Genomic DNA, 19,795 nt, shown 5'->3' on the forward strand with positions numbered 1-19,795 from the left:
TAATAGCCTTCAATTACCTTGCTTACTTTTTCCTCATTTAGCAGTTCAATTACTTCAACTTACCTTCATACTCACAATTTCTTTTGCACATTTATGCTCAATTTAATTTTATACAAAGACATTCATTACATTAACATAGTGACTCGTTTAGACCTCCTTCCTTGTTGCTAAGGAACTGAAACAACCTTATTACTGTTATACAAAACTAGAAGCTCATCGTCATCTCACTGTGTTAATGTTTGAAGAACAAGTGAAATCCTTGGGTCAAGGTTAACAAACCGTCCTGTTATGACTAGAAAGAGGGGAAAATATCACAGACAATAAAAATGTTGGATGCAGGATGGTCACTGGAGGGACTCTCAAGTCTAAATTAGCATATTAACAGTGGCACATGAGCAAGCATCAGTTTTGTTTTTATCATGCAAATATTTTTGTTACTTTGATACCATCATTGAAATGTCTGTTCCGTTTGACATTCTGTTCTGTCTGCTTCTGTTCATGTTGGAGATTAGGTATAATTTAAATCAGAAAAGGGTTCATGATTACTGGATATTTTCAAAAATCAATTTGATAGGGATTGCTGGGGAAGATGGCATTTCAACAAACAAAATTTTCAAGAGAAAAACACTTCATTTACGGATGGATGGATGAAAGGCAGTAAGAAAAAAGGTACAGCGTTCTGCTCCTGATTGGAGCTTAATATAACTTTATTGCAAAAATACAAGTTTTATTTCTAGCACAGCATTTACATCAAATCTGAATCCATCTGTACTTAAGGTCAAAGACTGAATAGGCCTATCTGTACACACTTATATATACAGCCTTGCTTTTTTGCCATATCTGTTTGAATATTAATTAAAGAAAAGGGTAAATCAGTCACAGATCCATGTTCTGTTAGTAATCATCATGCCAGGGCAGTGTTGCACTGCATATTGGCCAAGCAAAAAAAAAAAAAAAAAGTGAGAATTCAACGCAGAGGCACTCCGATTCATCATTAGGTCCTGATTTACATGCAAAACTGTTCTAGCGAAATAAAAATAAGAGAGCATGTGATTGGTTGAGGTATTTGACATGCTCTACAATTTATATAAAAAAAATTTTTTGGCCCTGTTTCAAGATGAGCAGGTAATACTTTGATTTCCATGAAATGGCACATTGCACCATCAAACTTGGCTAACAGCTGAAACACTTTCAATGTGTAAGACTACAACTAAACATCTCAGGCCACAAGTTTCACCTCAACATCGTCCAAGAAATTAAATAAAACCAATATAAAAAGTATTTATTTTCCAGTGGGGGGAAAAAGTGAAATTATCTTGTTTTGAGAACTGCAATTCTTGAATTTATCACTTTTATAATAAGCATTATTATAAGGCTGTAAATCTATAAAATGGACACTGGCACCCAGTTCCATTGCCTTTCACAAGCCAAGGCACTGCAGACAGTTCTGTCTTTCTGTTTTCAACATCTCACGTCTTAAAACAACCATGAAATAGTTTTGCACTTAACAGTTAATGTAAGATATACTGTATAAATCAAAGTTAAACTGCTGCTACTACAAAATGTAAAAAAAGAAAAAGAAAAAAAAAAGATCACAGGTGTTGGTGCTACTATCGGGCGGAACAATACTGTACACAAAAATATTGTCACAGATGCCAATGAGGTTTTTGAAAGTTGACTGTCGGTACACTGGAGGAATCTGATGTACCTCTGATTACTTACACAATGACGTTACAGCCCTCTAAACGAAGTAGTTACACAACCACTGTTTTCCCATAAAAATGGGAGAAGTTACAACAGAGGAACGCTTCTAACTTAACACTTCTGAAGTGCACTAAACTTGAGTTAACATAGTTAAATTACAATCACAGAACTAAGGTTAGCTTGAAAAGCTAATTAAAAACTAAAGCGTATTTGTGCATATACGAAGCAGACACTGTATATCAGCAGGCAAAGTTTGTCAGTCTTGACGTTTCGTGTGTTCGCGTCAGTTAAGTGCTCTGTTCTGCACAGCTTTATGCTGAGGCCAATTAAACTGAACTTAACTCTGGAAGTGAATTAGCAGTGGACACATTTACTGCAGGTAACAGTGCAGGGAGTGACGTCCTTCTTCCAGCGTTTAAATGCAGCAGCTGCATTTAAAATATGGTTTCAAAAAATTAACACTCCTCACTCACATTCACGTCTGAGCCAAAGCTGCCATGAAAGTCATTGTCTTTCACTTTAGCCAAAACGGCTAACAAGAACTTCCAGATTTTTGCTGTGTAAAGAGCTTCACAAGAATGGGCATGGGGTCTTATGCTTACTTTTAAGACAGAGAATGAGTGCATTGAAGGATGCATCTCCAGTATGACTCAGCTGGTCATCCTGTAGTGGTTCATTTGGGCTCTGCAGGTCTGGCAGTAGCTTCTAGTTGGCTCAGCAGGGCTCTGTTTGCACAGCCCGCAGAGATAGACAGGAGGACCACGGGGCATTCCACCACGTGGTTCTGTCCTGGGGAAGACATGAGTGTCCCTACCAGCCCTCCAGTCCCTCTCAGGGGGCACATCGAGGCGGAGGGGTTGGGCTGGCGGCTCTAGGTGCGGGTGATGATGGCTGGAGTGATGCGGGAATGGGGTGGTTGAAGCAGAATTTTGTTTCGGATGTCTGTAAAAACCATCCATCGTCCTACTAGATGCTGTAGTGCGGTGAGGGTGGGACAGTGTGGCGTAGGCTGCGTCTGGGTAGTTCCGGGGCCCCGGACCCACTGAGGGTCCCGACCTCGCTTGGTGCACTGGGGGCCCGGATGAAATTGACCTACGGAGGGCCCGTGGAAGGGTGCCGTAGTTCAGTGCAACGTTGTGGTAGTTTTCACAGGAGAACACTTCACCCCGGTCAAGCACAGCCAGAAACTTGTTGGCCTTTTGGCAATCTCCTGCAGAGAGCATCGAAGATAATTTGAGTAGTTGTTTAAAGCAGTAAGGCATTCAGGGTAGGTTAAACAGTCAAACTGAATGCAACTTGTAAGATGAATCATCAAGCTTTAATTTCATTATCCTCAACCTCAAGAGTGTTTTAGGTCCTTTGACCAGTTTCACAACAGATCTGATGGAACGCAAGATCACAGACAACAACAGAGACGGCACTCTCTTGCATCTGTGGCAGGGAGGCTGAACGAGCGAGTGGGGTGAGATGGTTACCTGTTTGTCCATGAGAGGGTCTCAGTGTCTGCTGGTGCAGGTGTGATGGAGGGGCGGGATGGTGGCGGTGGCTTGGGTGAAGGTATTGGGGCAGCGGTTCGTGAGGGAACACAGGAGGATTGTGGGAAGGAGGGGGTAAAACATGCAGGGAGGTGGTGGAGCGACGTGTGGGGGGTTGTACGTTCACATGCTTCGACATCCTGGAGACATGGGGGTCCTTTATGAAAGAAATAAAACAGAAGAATGAAAGGAATGAGTGAGGAGACAACGTGAAAATAAGACCCAGCCAGACAAGGACAGAAATTACAAGAAAAAACACACACAAAAAAAAACAATTGGTACTAAAAGAATAGGACAATGGACAAATCAATTGTAGAAAATATAAAAATTTAAACAATAACAGCAACTTGAGCTCTAAGTCAGTGGTTCTCAAACTGGAGTCTGCAGACAACTGGTGGTCCATGAAGGATTCCAACAGGTCTGTGAGATGATTGGCTGATTTAATAAAATAAAATAAAATAAAATTACTAAATCAATAATATTATAACTGACAAAAACTGCTTGCCAGCTGAAGTGGTATGTCACCTGTCAAAGTTTGAAAACCACTGCTCTGTATTGTAGTTTTATTGCGTTCACTATAGTCACACCAGGTGGCAGTATTTCTCTTTCAAAATGAGTTCACAAAAACCATGATGTAGCATTTCACATATCCTGAGAGAAAGTACTTGAAAGCAAATTGTGCAGCAAATTAAATGTTGCTAATGTATTTTGAGTGCATAATATGTGGTTTGAGTGTTTGACCAAGTGACTTTAAATTGTGAGACACCCACAAAGCTTCTGGATGGGGGTACGTCAGTCCGTCCTCCAATGACAGTTCCACTGAGACTCCGAGCAATTCGTCGTAGGTTCTCTGCACTGTATGATTCATCCTCACCCAGTGGTGCATCATAGGAAACAGCAGACACAGGCTGCACACACACACATGACACACTGCATTAGCATTTCATATCCTTATCCACATTAAGTAATGACAATTACTTCATGACACGCATCTTACACACGCTTCAGTACTATAAATACTACTGAGAAAATGCCGGTGTGCCAACTCACCTTCTGAAGTGGTTTAGTGCTGTATGCTGGCGTCCTGTAGGCACTCCTCTCGATCTCTGCTGTGGGGGTCTTAGAACGGCCAAGTGTGGCAGAGAATCCAGAGTTGTGCTTACGGGAAGCAGCAGGGCCTAGAAAAACAGTACATTTATACAACCTGAAGAGTCTCTAGAAAGGACTTATTAATTATACACAAAATAAATAAATAATAATAACAATAATATTAATATTTTTATTATTAATACTTTCAATTATTACATTTTTATTATTGTTAAAAATCAATTATTTGAATACATTTTTAAATTATAATAAATCATTATTATTATTATAGTTAATACTTTTGAAGGTGGCAGACCTTTTCAACGGTAAATGACGACAACAACAACAACATTACAGGTTGTATTACAATTTTATAAAATGTAAAAGAGATATACTTTTATGTATATATAAAAAAAATATATAGTTATATGGAAGTTATGGGAGTTATATGGAACCTAAGTGAGGTCTTGTTTGAAATTACCTGATCTGCTGGCAAGCTGAGGGCTGGGTCCCAATGGGGCTCGGGGCATGCTGGGAGCCTTCAAGCTGGCCTGATAAAGTGAGTCCAGCTCAGACAGCTCCTCACAGGGTGAGCCACGTCCCGACCGCGCACAATTCTGGGAATTGTAGTATCGATTGACATTCTCGGCCCACCTCTCCACGGGCATAGGGCCGGCTGGATGCTGCTCCAGTGCTGGTGATGAAAGGGTTGGAGGACAGGGGGATGAGGGGGAGCGGAAGTCTGCTGGAGAGTACAGGGAGGAGTCCGTCACGGTAGGACTGCGATCGGGACGTTCCAGACTGCGACAGGACCAATTACGTGAGGGTGCCGGGAGTGTTTTTTGACAGGCATCAGAAGCGCGGCTGTGGGGTGCGTGTGTTAGGCCATGGAGAGACTGAGGTCGAGGTGGGATCTGATGTCCTTCCCCAGAGCTGGAGTGATCAGAGATGGAAGGTGTGTGACGGGCACTGAAATTAGTTGGACCAGAGGGCGTATTGAGCGGAACCGAGGACTGGAGAAGAGCCTCGCAGCCATTCACTGCAATAACAGGCACAGTGGCAGAACTGCGTTTTTTAGCAGTTTGTACAAGAGAGTTTTCGATGGTGACAGGGTCTCTGGGGCCCCACGTGTCTGAGTGTGGCACATTCTCATTCTCTGTAACAGCAAGAAGACTTGAGTTGTCCCCTGCGCTGCCCTGCTGCTGAGAAAGTGTGTCTGTGTGGTAGGAGACAGCAGGGCCGGGGGCTTCAGAAATAGGTTTATTTATAGACTGAGGTTTCATGTGGAGAGGTGACGGTGGTCTTAATGCATCTTCTGAAACGGTCTTCTCATCCTCTTCTTTAACATTAGTCAGAAGTATTTGGACCGGGACAGACTGTTCACTGAATGCAGAACATAAAAAAATAACAATGAGTTTCTGATAATAAACCGTGAACTGTGAGTCAGTATCTTGAATCAGTTCTTGATGATGTCATGCAGTATACAGACTTACTTCAGCCTCTCTAAAAGAGTGACATTACCTGGGCAGCGCATTGCAACATGGTTTCTTACGCTAACCTGACTTTCAATCCTCCAAGTAACTTACAACAATGGTTTTTTTTTTTTTTTAAGGCAAAATGCATGATTCCTCTTCCTGTGTGCGGGGCTCCTGGAGCACACACACACACACACACACAACTGCAGCCAGCAACAGGTACCTGAGGGGCTGTTTCTGTTCCTTTTCTTCCTCCTGTTGCTTCTGCCGCATGCGCTGCTGCAGACCTCGTGCTCTCCTCATGCACTTTTGCATCCTGCCCTGAGCGTTAGCACTGCTCTCATGCAAGGTATGCCTGAGTTTAGCTACAACGCAAACAAAACAAAACAAAACAAAAATAGGCAAAAGAAAAATGAAACAGATGCAGAAAATAAAGAGTCGAGTCATGGGGAGCATGCAAACACATTACGGGGAACTGAAATGAAAAGGATCTTGATGTTCGACTGACTGGGTCACACAAATAGGGTTGATGGGGAACCTAATAAAATCCTTACACAAATGTTAAATTCTCTCAAGCACAAAATGATTAAATTATAATGAAGTTGACTTAAATCAAAATGATTTGTAGTTAAGCCATTGAACTAAAAGAAAAGCAAATTACCCAAGCCTAATACCATATCTCAGTATAATTAATTATAAATAATTACAGGACAACAATACTTTCACCATCATATGAGCTGCACTCTACCCAACCCTACAGAGGCTCTGGAAAGTGAAGCAGGTAGGGGAGTGAGGTGTAGGTAACACACAAGGGCCAGGCCATAGAAGGTGTGAAAGAGAGTGTGTGCAGTGTGTGTGTGTGTGTGTGTACATATGAACACCCCATAAGTGACAAACCTCAGGGTATGACATACACAAGACAGACAGACAAAAATGATATTGGTAAGTAAAGCCTTTCACATTGATCACAGACAGAAAGACAGACAGCATTTTATTAACATTTATAAAAAAAACTGATAGCTCTGGTTCTGGGGTTGGATTCATGAAAATATTAAAGTAGGAAGTTTCTTAAGATAAATTCTAAGACATTTGTAGGAAAGGACCTAAGTGCAATTCTTGAAAAATGTGTATTTTTTCTTAAGAAAATGACATGCTTTGGAAGACTCACTGATCAACTCAATGAAAAACACTTTGAAGGCCAAATGTTTTGTCTGCCTGCAGATTACCGTAATAATCATATTAAGCAGGCACACTCTTTTCATTGAATCCAGCCCCCAGATTCTGCTAGTTTAATTCCAGTTATGATCAAATATATGCTTGAGGCTGTGCATCGTGTAGTCAACCGATAAGGGTTTCTCAATAAAATACCTAATGTGTAAATATAATAAATATATTAATATGGTCTAATGTATTAAAAGGGGTTTTTAATTATTTCAACTGAACCCACTTTTTTTATTGACAATGCTGTCGATTAGGTTTTGGAACTGGCTTTTGTTTATCAGCCAGCAGGACACAGTTATTGGCTGACGCAGATCTCGACATGGTCACACATCACCAGCATTGACTATAATCAAAACACAGCAGAGCGTATAGTGTACATCATTACTATACGCAGAGTTCATGAAGAGTCTCTACTAGGGGTGTGCGATATGACGATTTTTGATCGTGGACGATTAAAATGTCTCCACGATCTGCTTTTGAAGAAATATCGTAGAATCGTGCATTATATCTGTTCTGGCGCCTCTGTCATACTGAACAACGTATATTCACATAAAATGTTAACGCAGCGGAACAGGAGACTGCAGTTCACAAAAGTTCATAATTTGCATGTGCTTTAATGCCTTGTCGGTTTTTAATTCGCGTGCTGATGCGCTGTTCTAACGTATGCGTTTCTCAGCGCGTAGCCTAAGTTACATGTGAAGCTCACATGCACTAAAAGCCTGTCTACCAGCGCCTGGATACTGGACTAAGTTAAGTTATCTTTCGAGTCTTATTGTGCTTATACTGTTAAATACACACAAGGTTTACATAAACAAAGTCGGTTATGTCTAAAGTGAAAGCAAACTTGAGAAAATCTGCTTGTCAAATGCGTGTATATTAGACGCGTCGCGCGCAGCTCTTAAAGAGACAGTAGCAATAGTAAACACGCTGCCGCTTGTCCTTAAAGGGATAGTTCACCCAAAAATAAAAAAATATCTCATTTACGCAATCTAATGTTGTTCCAAACCTGTATTAATTTCCTTCTAATATTTTCTAATATTATTTTTTTGAAGAATGTGGCTATCCAAACTGTAGCTGGTCCCCATTGACTTCATAGGAAAAAAATATACTATGGTAGTCACCGGGGTACATCAACTGTTGGTCATTCTTCCAAATAACTTTTATTTTCAACAGAAGAAAGAAACTTATTCGAGTTTAAAACAACTTGAGAGAGTAAATTATGATAATTAGAATTTTTAGGAGAACTATCCCTTTAATGTTAATAAAACAAAAAAATGCAAAGAGAAAATCACTCACTGCTCTTGATTGATAACTTTAATAGTAGCTTTAATAAGTATCAATGTATAATTTATACAGTGAAGTCTGTTTTGTTTTATTTTCATATTTGTTCATTTAATTACTTCAATGCTACTGTTAAATACACCTACTGTAGCTTAAAACATAAAGCACTGTTTAGCCTATTTCACTGTTTAGTTATTTCATTTGTATATTAAGTTGTGTATGTAATGTGTATCTTTAATCTTAATATTTAATAACAAAGAAAATAATGACACATATTTTTATCTTTGCCCCTGTCTGCCATTTTTTTTATTTTGTTACCTAAAGTTTTGTTTTTAAAATATGGACATCAGTTTGGCTGTAATGCTCAGTCACAAAATAGTAAAACCAACATAAAAAGAATCGTGATAAAATCGTTAATCGTGATTTTCCTGAAAAAAATCGTGATATGATATTTTTGCCATATCGCCCACCCCTAGTCTCTACACTGAAACAGAGACAAACGCACTCAAACACAGAGATGTAGAGACACACAAGCTTGTGGCAGTAGTGATAGCAGCAGCAGGCTAAGGGCAGGATTACTTACACATTGCTTCGTTAACCACAGACAGAGCAGTGGCCATGTCTCCTGCCTGTTCCAACCTCAGAGATTGGTCTAACAGAGACTCTGCCTCCAACACACACCTTTCAAAGCCTTCCCCTTTCCCTGCAGGTGACAAACATCATAGCATAGCGCTTTTCAGCACGGAAACCAGCACACCCACATTTCACACACACGTACACAAGCAGTCCCAAGCTCCAAATGTTAAACCACAGCAGAAACCCAAGAAATGCATCCGGAGACAGAGCCACTCCCTTCGCCCTTTCGTGGCATGCTGACGCCATACCTTGGTTCTGGAGCTCGTCCAGATCCATGAACTTGCTGGGTCTGGGATTGAAGCCCAGGGCCGCCTCTTTCTCCTTTTCCTTTCGCCTCTGTAATTCTTGCTCCTTGGCCCGGCGAGCTACTTCCTCCTGTAGCTCATCCAGTTCACTGCGGCCCTCACCTGCTATACACAAACATTATGGAATATTAAGGAAACTTTCTGTGATGATCCATTGCTGCATTTACACTGTCAACCAATTCAGTTTTTCATTGACATCCAGAACACAGGCTTGACCTTGTTGCATGTATGTAAACAGCAAAAATAAAACCCCAAAAACATGAGATTTTTTGGGCATCCAACTTTCCAATGCCATCTGACTTACATGCAGTGTTGTTATTGTGCAGGCAGAAAACGATAACAACTGAAAATGGTTTTCTGTTACTGAAACAATATAAAACAAACATAAGATCAAAAACGACTAAGTACTAAAATGACTAAAACTGAAATAAAAATGAAAGCGAAATAGAAAATAAAGTAATAAAAATGACACTAGCACATAAAAACTAAACTTAACACGCAGCACATGAACTTAACTTAAACAAACAAAAATGTATAAGTTAGAATAAATAATAGTATATAAATAATACTAAAATAAAAATGATTATATCTAACCCCTTGTATCTGATTCTCTTAATTCTGAAACTTTGTTACACAGTTGAGACAGTTAGTTGCTGTCTTAATTTTACCCAATCAGACCAAAGGTACAGGCCAATCATTTGAAAAACATCATGCCAATTATTGTGTAATTGATCATTGCATCCACTTCAATAATCTGGTACATACGCTAATCCCTACTATTAATGCTAACAGGAAAAAATAAAATAAAAATCAGATGAGTGTCAAAATATTGCATATAAGCATTTAGATTTGCTGTGTGAAAGAGGCACATAGTTTTAATATGCAAAAAAAAAATAGGCAGTGATCAAACATATCTATTCTGGTCACATGGAGAAGCACAAACAGATATAGCAGCTGATATTTCTCCAGGGCAGACTCATGTTCCTCAGTTTACATAACAGATATACAGAGATAACATTTCACAGAAAGGAACAGGATGTATTTGGCCACTGATTCCACTACATTTTGCTCAATACTGCTTGCTTAGTATATTAAGTAAATTTTTATGAAAAAGCAAAAAAGGCATGTGACACCTAGTTTAAACATTTGGAAAGAATGATTCATACCCTAAGGTAAAGAACAGGTGAATTCGCCAACATGATGGCTATGTGACGACTATAAACACACATGATCATACTGTACACACCTAAACTCATGTGACTGCTGCCCTTGACTGACGCTTTGACATCCTGCAGTAGGGCACTGCTGCTCTTGGATTTGACGACAGGTACAGTTTTCCATGACGGGCTGACTTCAGGTGGAGGGTTTTTCTTTCCTCCCTCTTGTAAGCTGGAAAACAGATAGACAGACAGACAGACAGACAGACAGAGAGACAGAGAGAGACAGAGAGAGAGAGAGAGAGAGAGAGAGAGAGAGAGAGAGAGAGAGAGAGAGAGAGAGAGAGAGAGAGAGAGAGAGAGAGAGAGAGAGAGAGATGAATAATGTGCTAACAAAGATCCTTATGAATTCTGATAAAGATTTTTGCATCATACCTGTGCGTGCCATTACTGGTGCCCTCGCTAACAGGCATGTCTAGACTGACGGGGCTGTTACTGTTCCTCTCACTGCTCTCGTAGCCGCTCTCCATCCTCTGGATAAGCCGAGGGGGCTGCTCTGATCCTCGTCTCAGGAGTCCTGGCAGGTCTCGAAAGGTGGTTTGCTCCATGGATGCTGCCAAGTTCCCCTGAGGCCCTGTGTCTTCAGTCAACAGAGCTCCTAGTGGACTGTACCCGGCCTGCTTGCGCCGCTCCCTGCTAAAGATGCTATCAATGTTGAGGGCCTCACGACGAGGCTTCCAGGGCGGACGGTATCGCCCTCCAGAGGAGCTGGACTTGGACTCGCTGCTGGTGCTGTCGGCTTCCCAGTCTCGGGCCTTAGTGGTGGAATCAGGTGGGCAAACTGAGCCCGAGGACGATGCAGAAAGAGGCCGGTTATGGATAATGTTGCTCATGGTCTCCTTAAAGTCTCTAAGTCGACTGGAGCTGGGTTTAGGTAGTGAGCGGGGAACCTGCTGCTCTTTTAAAGTCTCGCCTGTTAGAGAGAAGGAGAGGACATACAAAAAATTTTTTTAAAAAGAGGAAGAGGAAATGTTATTTTTACATAACCTAATATTACTGTACACAGCCAGTAAAAGCAACAGTGATGACTAATGCAGCTCACATTGTCCAACATGCTACACTATCCTCTAATGATCTGTCAGAGAGCATCAATCCACTGACCACAGTTACAGATTGTTAACCTGGGTTCCATTAAAGTAACACAATGATCTGTTTTTATTTTGTATTGTGGTTTGGTGGCAGCATTATATTAAATGCATACCTTCACTGTGATAGCCAGCAGACAACACCTCATCTGTCTTAGAACAACGACTTCTTGAATCACCCCGGACCTCAAGTTTTCGTGGCCTGCTGGCACTTCTTTTCCGGTCCAAAATTCCTCCCTTTCTGTCCAAGACCCCGTCTTTTCTGAGAGTGTGGCATTGCACTGGATCGCTTTCAGTCAAAGGACCTTCACAAAATGAACAACAACAAAAGTCATTGTTGGAGTTGTAGAGCAGCAGGGACGATTTGGAGGGGAGGGGAACATTTTTTCTGATACATTCTTTTGTAAAAAACCCACACTTCAGTCTGAAACATGCAGTGCGTATCTATCTTTCATCAAATCACAGCCTTTGCAATTTGATAACCACACTAAGCCAGGTCGCGCATTATTTGTACAGCCCTAAGCAGGGCAAATTGACTACTGTATGGTTCAACACATTTAGTGTCAATATATCTAATATGGTGTCTAAACTGTATTTCATTGTGAACGTATATAATGACGTACCTGTGGTTTCCAGGCTGCTGTGGGAGGCAGAGTCGTTGTCAGGGTTACAGATGACGGTTCCCTGGGAGTCAGAGGAGAAGTGGGAAGCCATAGACTCGTGGTGGGAGTGGGAGTGTGAATGCTTATAGCTGTAGCTGTCAGTGGAGGAGTCTGTCCGTGTATCGCTGGAAATTGATGGCTCACGGCCTTGACAAAACAGAAGATTTCATTCTTATCACTAAAGCTACCAATTGGAGATGTTTAAATTTTTAGCAAAAAAAGAGTGAGTGGCAACTGCCCGCATACAACTTTAAGATATTGTGGGTGGTAGCCAGGGAAGAGAGGTGAAAGGGCATTGCTAGGTGGTTGCTACAGAATTCTGAGTAGTTGTTTACTAAGGTCAAAGATAGGTAGCTACTTTATTGATCCCACGTGGGAAATTGAAGTGCTTTAGCAGCAATACAAGAAGACCACCACAAATGTCACCCATACACTACATGACTTTCAAAGTCATCTGATTGCTGTTCCTTTCACAGGAACCAGTTCCACTCAAAACCTAATTTCCACTTCAGGACTTTGATCACACACAGGTCTAGATTTTGAACCTGTCAAATATCTCTTAAACTCAGATTTTAGGCTTTTGATGGAAATTTTCTTTAACTGTAGGTGAGCGGAAAAAAAAGTTAATTGGTTAACTGTCACCTTACCACATATGGTGAAAAGCTGTAAAGGGTTTAACACTGCAGTTATGCAATTTTACTGTAAATACTGTTTGTATTTAATTTATGGGTTTTGGAAGTTAAAACTGTACTGTGTAATTTATAGTGAAAAACAGTTTTTTTAAAAAGACATTGCCAAGAAGTGCCCCTCATAACACCACATATTTTATTTAAATAGTTTTGCTTCCTTTTATATTAAGGTTATCCTATATTATCATAGTGGTTATCAGTATATTTTAAGATGAAAAGTAGACTGGTACTTATATTTGAATACTGACATCATATCCCCTAATGAAATAAACCACAAACCAATTGAATGTCTGACAACCACAGCTGCAGATTTTTTCCTGTCAAATTAAATGGGACTTCTTTTTTTACAGTAATAGCCTTATCAAACTCAAACTCAAAAATTGTCTAAAAAGCAATGCACAGATATAATTATTATAATCAGACATGAAATATTACACATTTTGTTATGAATTAAACATTTGATGTAGTGTGTAGAACTTCCCTGATGAAGGAATGAAAGAAATAAACTGATTTCTATGAATAAACTAGCCTTATGATGGTGTGTAAATACCTGAATCCTCACTGTCATAATATGCTTTAGTGTAGTGATGTAGGTCTAGGCGTGAGGCCAAATCCTGAGCTGACACTGGCGTCCCCCTGGGGTCAGCATAAAGCAGCAGCAGTGGCTGGTAATGCCCCTTTATACAGCGGGACACCACATCCTTCCACTTGGGCCCAATCTGTGAGAAAGAAAATGAGAGCAAGAATGAGAAAGTATAGTTATAAAGCAGTTCAAATAATACATCTGACAGATTTTCAAAATCGCAATCCCAACAGATCTCAACCAAATGTTACTTTTACACATTGTGGAAAACTAAACAAAAGCAGAGGCCAGGTTGAAATGTTCTGGATATCCTGAATAACAAAGCTGAGACTGAAACCCAAGTCCAACACTTTTCAGACGAATCTTACCCTGACTCCAACTTCCCAAATGGACGACTTTCTCTACGCTTCCTCCATAACCAGACAGGATGTCCGAGCGGCCGCAGTAACAGACAAGTATGAACGCAAGCGTGAACTAGTTAGCTTTAGTGTGTGTGTTTGTTTGCGGTGGACTATCATGGCGGTTTCTCTCTGTAGGCCACACCCTGCCGCCTGTCCAGCTGGGGTTGTAAACAATAGTGGGATATCCTTGTTTTCAGAGGGCTTTTGTAAGAGCTCTGCACAGCTCACGTGTAGGTCAGCATAGCCTGCCAGACTCCACGAAAAAAGCTGATTTGTATGCAACTGTCCAGGATCCACAGTCCTGCACTGCTATTGTGAATCTAAATCCTGCATGTTCAGAGCTAAGGGAATGACACACCGCGTTAGTGACGTAACGCAAATTATTTATTTTTTCCAAGTAGTTTGCACAATACTGGTACCACATCAGTCATCAACCAATATTAGAGATTGGTATCAGCTGATATTGGATATTTTGGATAGTTAATTGTGCATGCTCAGTTCTTTTATTTTTACATTTAAAATCTTTGCTGTCATCTCAACATTTACATAAACTTAATCTGTAAAAAAAAAAAAAAAAAAAAAAGTTAAATCTTCAGAAATTTTCACAAAAATCCATAATACTTTATATTATAAAATATTGTTTTATTTTTCATTAATTTAGCCAAAATTATATAGAATTTTTGTATTTAACACTATTAATATTTAATATTTAAATAAAATGTACCATTTATCAGGTTTTTTTTTTTTACTTTTTTTATTACCGTTTAAAAGTCTGGAGTCTATAAGATTTTTAAATCTCTTATTCTCACCAAAGCTGCTTTTTTTAAATCAAAAACACAGTATAAACACAAATACTGTGAAATACTATTATAATTTATTATTGCAAATAACTGTTTTCTATTTTAATATATTTTAAAATGTCATTTATTCTTGTGATGGCAAAGCTAAATCAAAGCTTTTTAGCATCATTGCATCATACTAATATGTTGATTTGGTGCTCAAGAAACATTTCTTATTATTATCCATGTTAAAAACGTTTGTACTGCTTAATATTGTTGTGGAAACTGTGATAATTTTATTTGATGAATAGAATAAGTTCAAAAGAACATAATTTATCGTTTGAAACCGAAATCGTTTGTAACATTTTCTGCTTGTTTGATTGTTATAATAAGCAGATTGCTTGTCTCTTTGTCTGTCAACTGTTTGTATTATTTTGTGAAGCGACCTTGGGTTCTTGAAAGGCGCTATAAAAAATAAATATATTATTATTATTATTATTATTAACAATGTAAAAGTATTTACTTTTGCTTTTGGACAATTTAATGCATCCTTGCTGAATAAAAGTAAAATTTCTTAAAAAAAAAAAAAAATCTTACTGACCACAAACTTTTGAACAGTAGTGTATATTGTCGGCATGATCCAGAATTTTAATCGGGGTGAATAATAATCACTCATTGACGTTCACATGAACGCTGTATCATTCCTGTCTATGTTATGACCATAATGTGCACTGATGACTATTGACATGAAGCGAGCTACTGGCACATATACCTGCATACACATTCCTGACTGGCGAGTCAACAAGCTGCCGAATTATGTAAAACAGCACGCAAGCACTAACGGAGCAAACACACATACACTCACCCACCCACTCACCACATGCTGGGAGCCTGTGGGGCAATGCTAAATAACGAGCCAACACATTGGACTATCCCAGTTAATGATTCCACACAAACTCCCCGTGGACTGAGCAAGCAAGAAGCATTAGACAAGGGCATGTATAAATAAAGCAATATGAACAACTCTGACAAACCAGCAAGCTAAGAGAAGCGTCTTTCACATTCGCCCAGATAATTACCTCTTTCACATGAGCATCATCGAAGTAAATCCACTTGCGGATTTTGGTTTGGAAGAAGAAAGTGGAGTAGTGTTTGCCGTAGTAACAGACCACGCCCACCAGGTAGAGCTCCGCCTGTTTGGCCTTGTCCTCCGTCACTCGGTAGAACAGCTACGGGTGAAACAAAGGAGGAGAGGGCGCTTATTACTTATACAGGCATACACATTCACATACACACACATAAAAGTAGATGCATGCAAAACTTACAAAGATTACGTATTTTAAGTGATCATGACATCTTTCAAAGGCACTAGAAACATCTGTGATGGAGATCAAATTACCACTCTTGACCTCTAGATGCATTTTCATTTACAACAATCATTTGTTTGGGCCTGTTTAAAAAAGGTTTACATTTCACATTGAAACATGAACCTGGTACTTACTGAAATGTTAAACCACTTAGGACACCCTGTGCCCGCCCCGTGTCCTAAGAAAGCATGAACTCAGTGGCTTTTATGTTTGAGTCATTGTCATTGATGCAACAAGTTTGACAAGTTCTGCCTGTAATTCCCAGGTGCATCACAGTAATCTCAGAGTCGCAGCACTGCTGCTTTGAGCCTGACTGCATTTATCACCATCTATATCAAAGGGTTCTGTTTTTGGCTGTGGGTTTGTTCATCTACCATCTGACTTATGTCAGCAGCATTGAGTGTAGTTTGTGGGATATTTTGACTACTGGCAGGGAGTTTCTCTTACATCTCCGAGCCGCAGGACGGTGCCCAAGCTATGAATGACGTCTTCTGCCAGGTCAGAGTGGTCTGAGTCCCACACCAGGCCAATAGTGATGATCTCTGGTGAGTTCATCAGGACACGTCGGATACGGAGCTTCTCTCCACAGTTGCCCTGTAGATGAGAAAAGAGAGAGGGCTTTTTCATACTGGAGCTTAATGAAAAACACAGAAAGATTTACACGCACTGTTACTATTAATTCTCCTTCTCCCTGCCCAAACTTACACCAGTCACCCTTACATAATTCACAAATCACATACACACACATAATATGTATGTTTGTGTGTGTTTAAGTTGCATGTAAAGCATGTCTTCATCATCCCTGAGGGTCAAGAAAACATGTGTGTTTCAGATCTGTACACCTTGTTCTTGAACTTTCACATGTGTTTAATTCACACTGAATATCTTGCTTTAGGGTTAAAATCTCAAAACATGTTTGCTTCCATTAGCACTAGGGAACAGACAGACCAAGCATAATACAATCTAATAATGTACTGATTCATTGTTGTATGAATGCCTTGAATGAAATCTAACAAAATTTTGTTAAATGGTTTTTACTTAAAATGAGAAAAAATTGCTTGCCAAGGGGTTAAGAAACATAAACTTGTTTTCCCTTTGAATTAAGTTTATTCTTCTTACCCCAAATTTGACATTATAAATGTCTTTACTGTCACTTTTGATCAATTTAAGTTCTTGCTATAGAATTTCTTTTAAAAAGTAAACATATCTTGTTTAGAGGATGTTTAGATATTTTTGCTGTAAAGACAAAATACTGATTAAGTATTTTTTGCGATGTGATAAACCGCCATCCCTTACGCACGGAAACTCTGATCTGACACGAAAACAAATGTGTGTGTCTGTGTGTTGCTTAAGAAGTTGGTCCTCCTCAGGGCCACGAGACAAATTAACATTCCACTGATTGCATCCTGTTTTGACCCAGCTATTACTCAATGGCCACCATCCTATTCAAACCCAGACAAGCGCCACACACACACAGACACACTGTCCCAGGCTTCATTATGCCTAATTAGCACTTGATTTGATGGATCTGAGTGTGTGGCGCTGTGTAGTAATGCTAACCGGGCAGTTGCGCAGGTCTCCCACGGTGCTGGCGTTCCTCAACAGCTCTCCAAACATGTCTGGGGTGGGCTTCTCTCGGCATTCCAGCATTCGCACTGCCTGGTTACTGTAGCATAACCAACACATGTCATACGATAAGATATCACAAGCAATAAACTGCAGCTCTCATATCTGTAATTATGGGTGAAGTGTTTGTATTTGGTCCCTTTGATTTAGTAAACAGCCTATAATTACTATATAACTTCAAATGGAATTTGTAACACTAACCTAAATAAGCGATTCAAGTGTTTGGGTGTATTTGTGTACAGTGTTTTTGTATTCAGGAGGGTGTTTCTGAGGTCATTGTCCAGACAGGTTTGAAGTTATTGTTGCAGCAGAGGTCACTGCATCTCAAAGACACTGCAACACTGCGTGCCTGGAGCAACATCGCAGCTCAGGCAGATCTCAGGGTGACAGTCTTGCCAATGTCACAATGTTACCTGTACATGCTCCTCTGAGTGAGAGCGTGTATATACACAAGGAGGACTTCGTCATCGTTCCATTCAATACTTTTAATATAAATATTCCCACTGGCATTCAAATACACAATATTATAAAATGATCTAAAATCTCCTGGCTTAGAAATTTTGACTGAATGAGAGCAGTTTAAAGCTGCTGGAAAACAGCCTATATGCTCACATCTTTGACCAAACATGAGTTGAATTATATATAATGGGCCAGTTGCTGAGCGGAATTCAAAGGCATGTCCATAAAGATTGTCTCAAAAGTTAGGAAAAGTATTATGTCTCCCTCAGATACGACGTTTTTCCAAATTATGGGATGCTAATGATAAGATAAATATACTTACAATTCATACAGTACTGAAAAGTATAGTCAGATTTTTTTATTTAAAATGTGTTAAGTACATTTATTATTATTATTAGAATATTGAATCATTCCTTTCATGTTGCGTATTGAAACCGATCAGAGCCTGCCTATGTAGACTGCACTTAACGTTCCATGTAGGCAGAGAGGCAGATTAGACAGAAGCTTTGAGGCAGAGAATATTGCTTAGCTTAATAACTTTAAATATTTGTATTGTACTAATTTATTAATCCATTAGTTGTAATCCTTGCGACAGTACTTGGACAGTAACCGTAATAGCAATGTCAGCTATCGTCATAAAAATCCTCCTTAATCACAGAGCCACATACTGGAATATTCATGAAGCCCTTTCACTGTTGTTGTGCTTACGTCTGTTTGTTCACGGAAAGTATCTGCCGCACTGGCAGTCTGAAAGCAGTAATCCAGACTGCACTCGCAACTCGCAGCTCTAAAAGCAGATGCTGACAAAGTCTGACTGCAGAGGTTCAAGGGGAGCTGCTCTGCTGTGTGGCTCGGCTTCGGATCTGGCCGCTCATCACCCATGTCAAAAAGCAGTGGCCAGGAGACCTAGAGTAATATTTAAGCTGGCTGTTGCCATGTGCTCTTGGCCATTGAGGGAATCTCTTTCTGTTCTGATTGATTTCACTGTGTTTGATGTGGCGCAGAGCTCATTTGCTCAGCTGGAGAAGAGTATAGGACATGATGTTTTCTGTGCCGTGCACAGTGTGGCCCTTTTTGGTCCCAGCTTTCAAAATGACCTCATTCTTTAGCATCACTCACTGTTGTGCATGTGTATGTGCTGCAGGGATGTTTTTGCTCACCACAAAGAGGTGGTGGAGATGTAGTGGACCATCTGAATGAAGGGTAAGGGGTCTGAGGAGGCTCCACAGTTGCTGCACACACACTAAATGAGAAAGCAAACAATATCTGTTAAGTAATCCTTTCTATAAAAAAATGGACAGAATGGTAAATATTACTGTATATTAAAAATTAGGTGTATTAGGGTTCAATACAATAAATTAAGTTACAATTGATACAATTAATTTTCGTTAGTTTTATATGACTTTCCTATGATCTAAAATAACTTTTATTTTTCGAGTCATTTATGATGATCTTAAAAAATTATTTACAAATACGTAACTTATAAAGAGGTATTTATAGCCAAATAAATACTTTAAAAGTGAGCAAAAAGACATACATCAATTGCGTGTCAAATCAAATCCTGATGTATACCATTTTAGATTTTTTTTTTCCCAACAAATATTCTGCCATTCAGAAATATGTCCCATTATGGAAGTTAAATACATTTCCAATGGATTTCATGCTGCCTTCAAAATAAAAGATA

At 39.7% G+C, this 19,795-nt stretch overlaps 1 protein-coding gene across 2 annotated transcripts in view; it reads right to left on the reverse strand.

The window, feature by feature from the left end:
• Positions 1 to 672: 672 nt before the first annotated feature.
• Positions 673 to 19,795, reverse strand: part of usp54a (ubiquitin specific peptidase 54a) — a 43,127-nt gene continuing 24,004 nt past the window's right edge. The window contains exons 6-22 of one of the 2 annotated variants that reach the window (XM_081350655.1): positions 19,272 to 19,354; positions 17,587 to 17,692; positions 16,474 to 16,620; positions 15,739 to 15,888; positions 13,447 to 13,615; positions 12,169 to 12,354; positions 11,662 to 11,850; positions 10,836 to 11,373; positions 10,490 to 10,632; positions 9,187 to 9,348; positions 8,886 to 9,005; positions 6,024 to 6,165; positions 4,807 to 5,708; positions 4,290 to 4,417; positions 4,010 to 4,147; positions 3,180 to 3,396; positions 673 to 2,914 (exon numbers count right to left, since the gene is read on the reverse strand). In XM_081350655.1, the coding sequence (XP_081206781.1) occupies positions 2,355 to 2,914; positions 3,180 to 3,396; positions 4,010 to 4,147; positions 4,290 to 4,417; positions 4,807 to 5,708; positions 6,024 to 6,165; positions 8,886 to 9,005; positions 9,187 to 9,348; positions 10,490 to 10,632; positions 10,836 to 11,373; positions 11,662 to 11,850; positions 12,169 to 12,354; positions 13,447 to 13,615; positions 15,739 to 15,888; positions 16,474 to 16,620; positions 17,587 to 17,692; positions 19,272 to 19,354 (4,080 nt within the window). In that variant the 3' untranslated portion in view covers positions 673 to 2,354. The remainder of the gene's footprint in view (positions 2,915 to 3,179; positions 3,397 to 4,009; positions 4,148 to 4,289; positions 4,418 to 4,806; positions 5,709 to 6,023; positions 6,166 to 8,885; positions 9,006 to 9,186; positions 9,349 to 10,489; positions 10,633 to 10,835; positions 11,374 to 11,661; positions 11,851 to 12,168; positions 12,355 to 13,446; positions 13,616 to 15,738; positions 15,889 to 16,473; positions 16,621 to 17,586; positions 17,693 to 19,271; positions 19,355 to 19,795) is intronic. The other variant, XM_081350656.1, reaches the window with a different exon arrangement.

The sequence above is a fragment of the Scardinius erythrophthalmus genome (assembly GCF_964197995.2).
Source record: "Scardinius erythrophthalmus genome assembly, chromosome: 21".
NCBI classification, from domain to species: Eukaryota; Metazoa; Chordata; class Actinopteri; order Cypriniformes; family Leuciscidae; genus Scardinius; species Scardinius erythrophthalmus.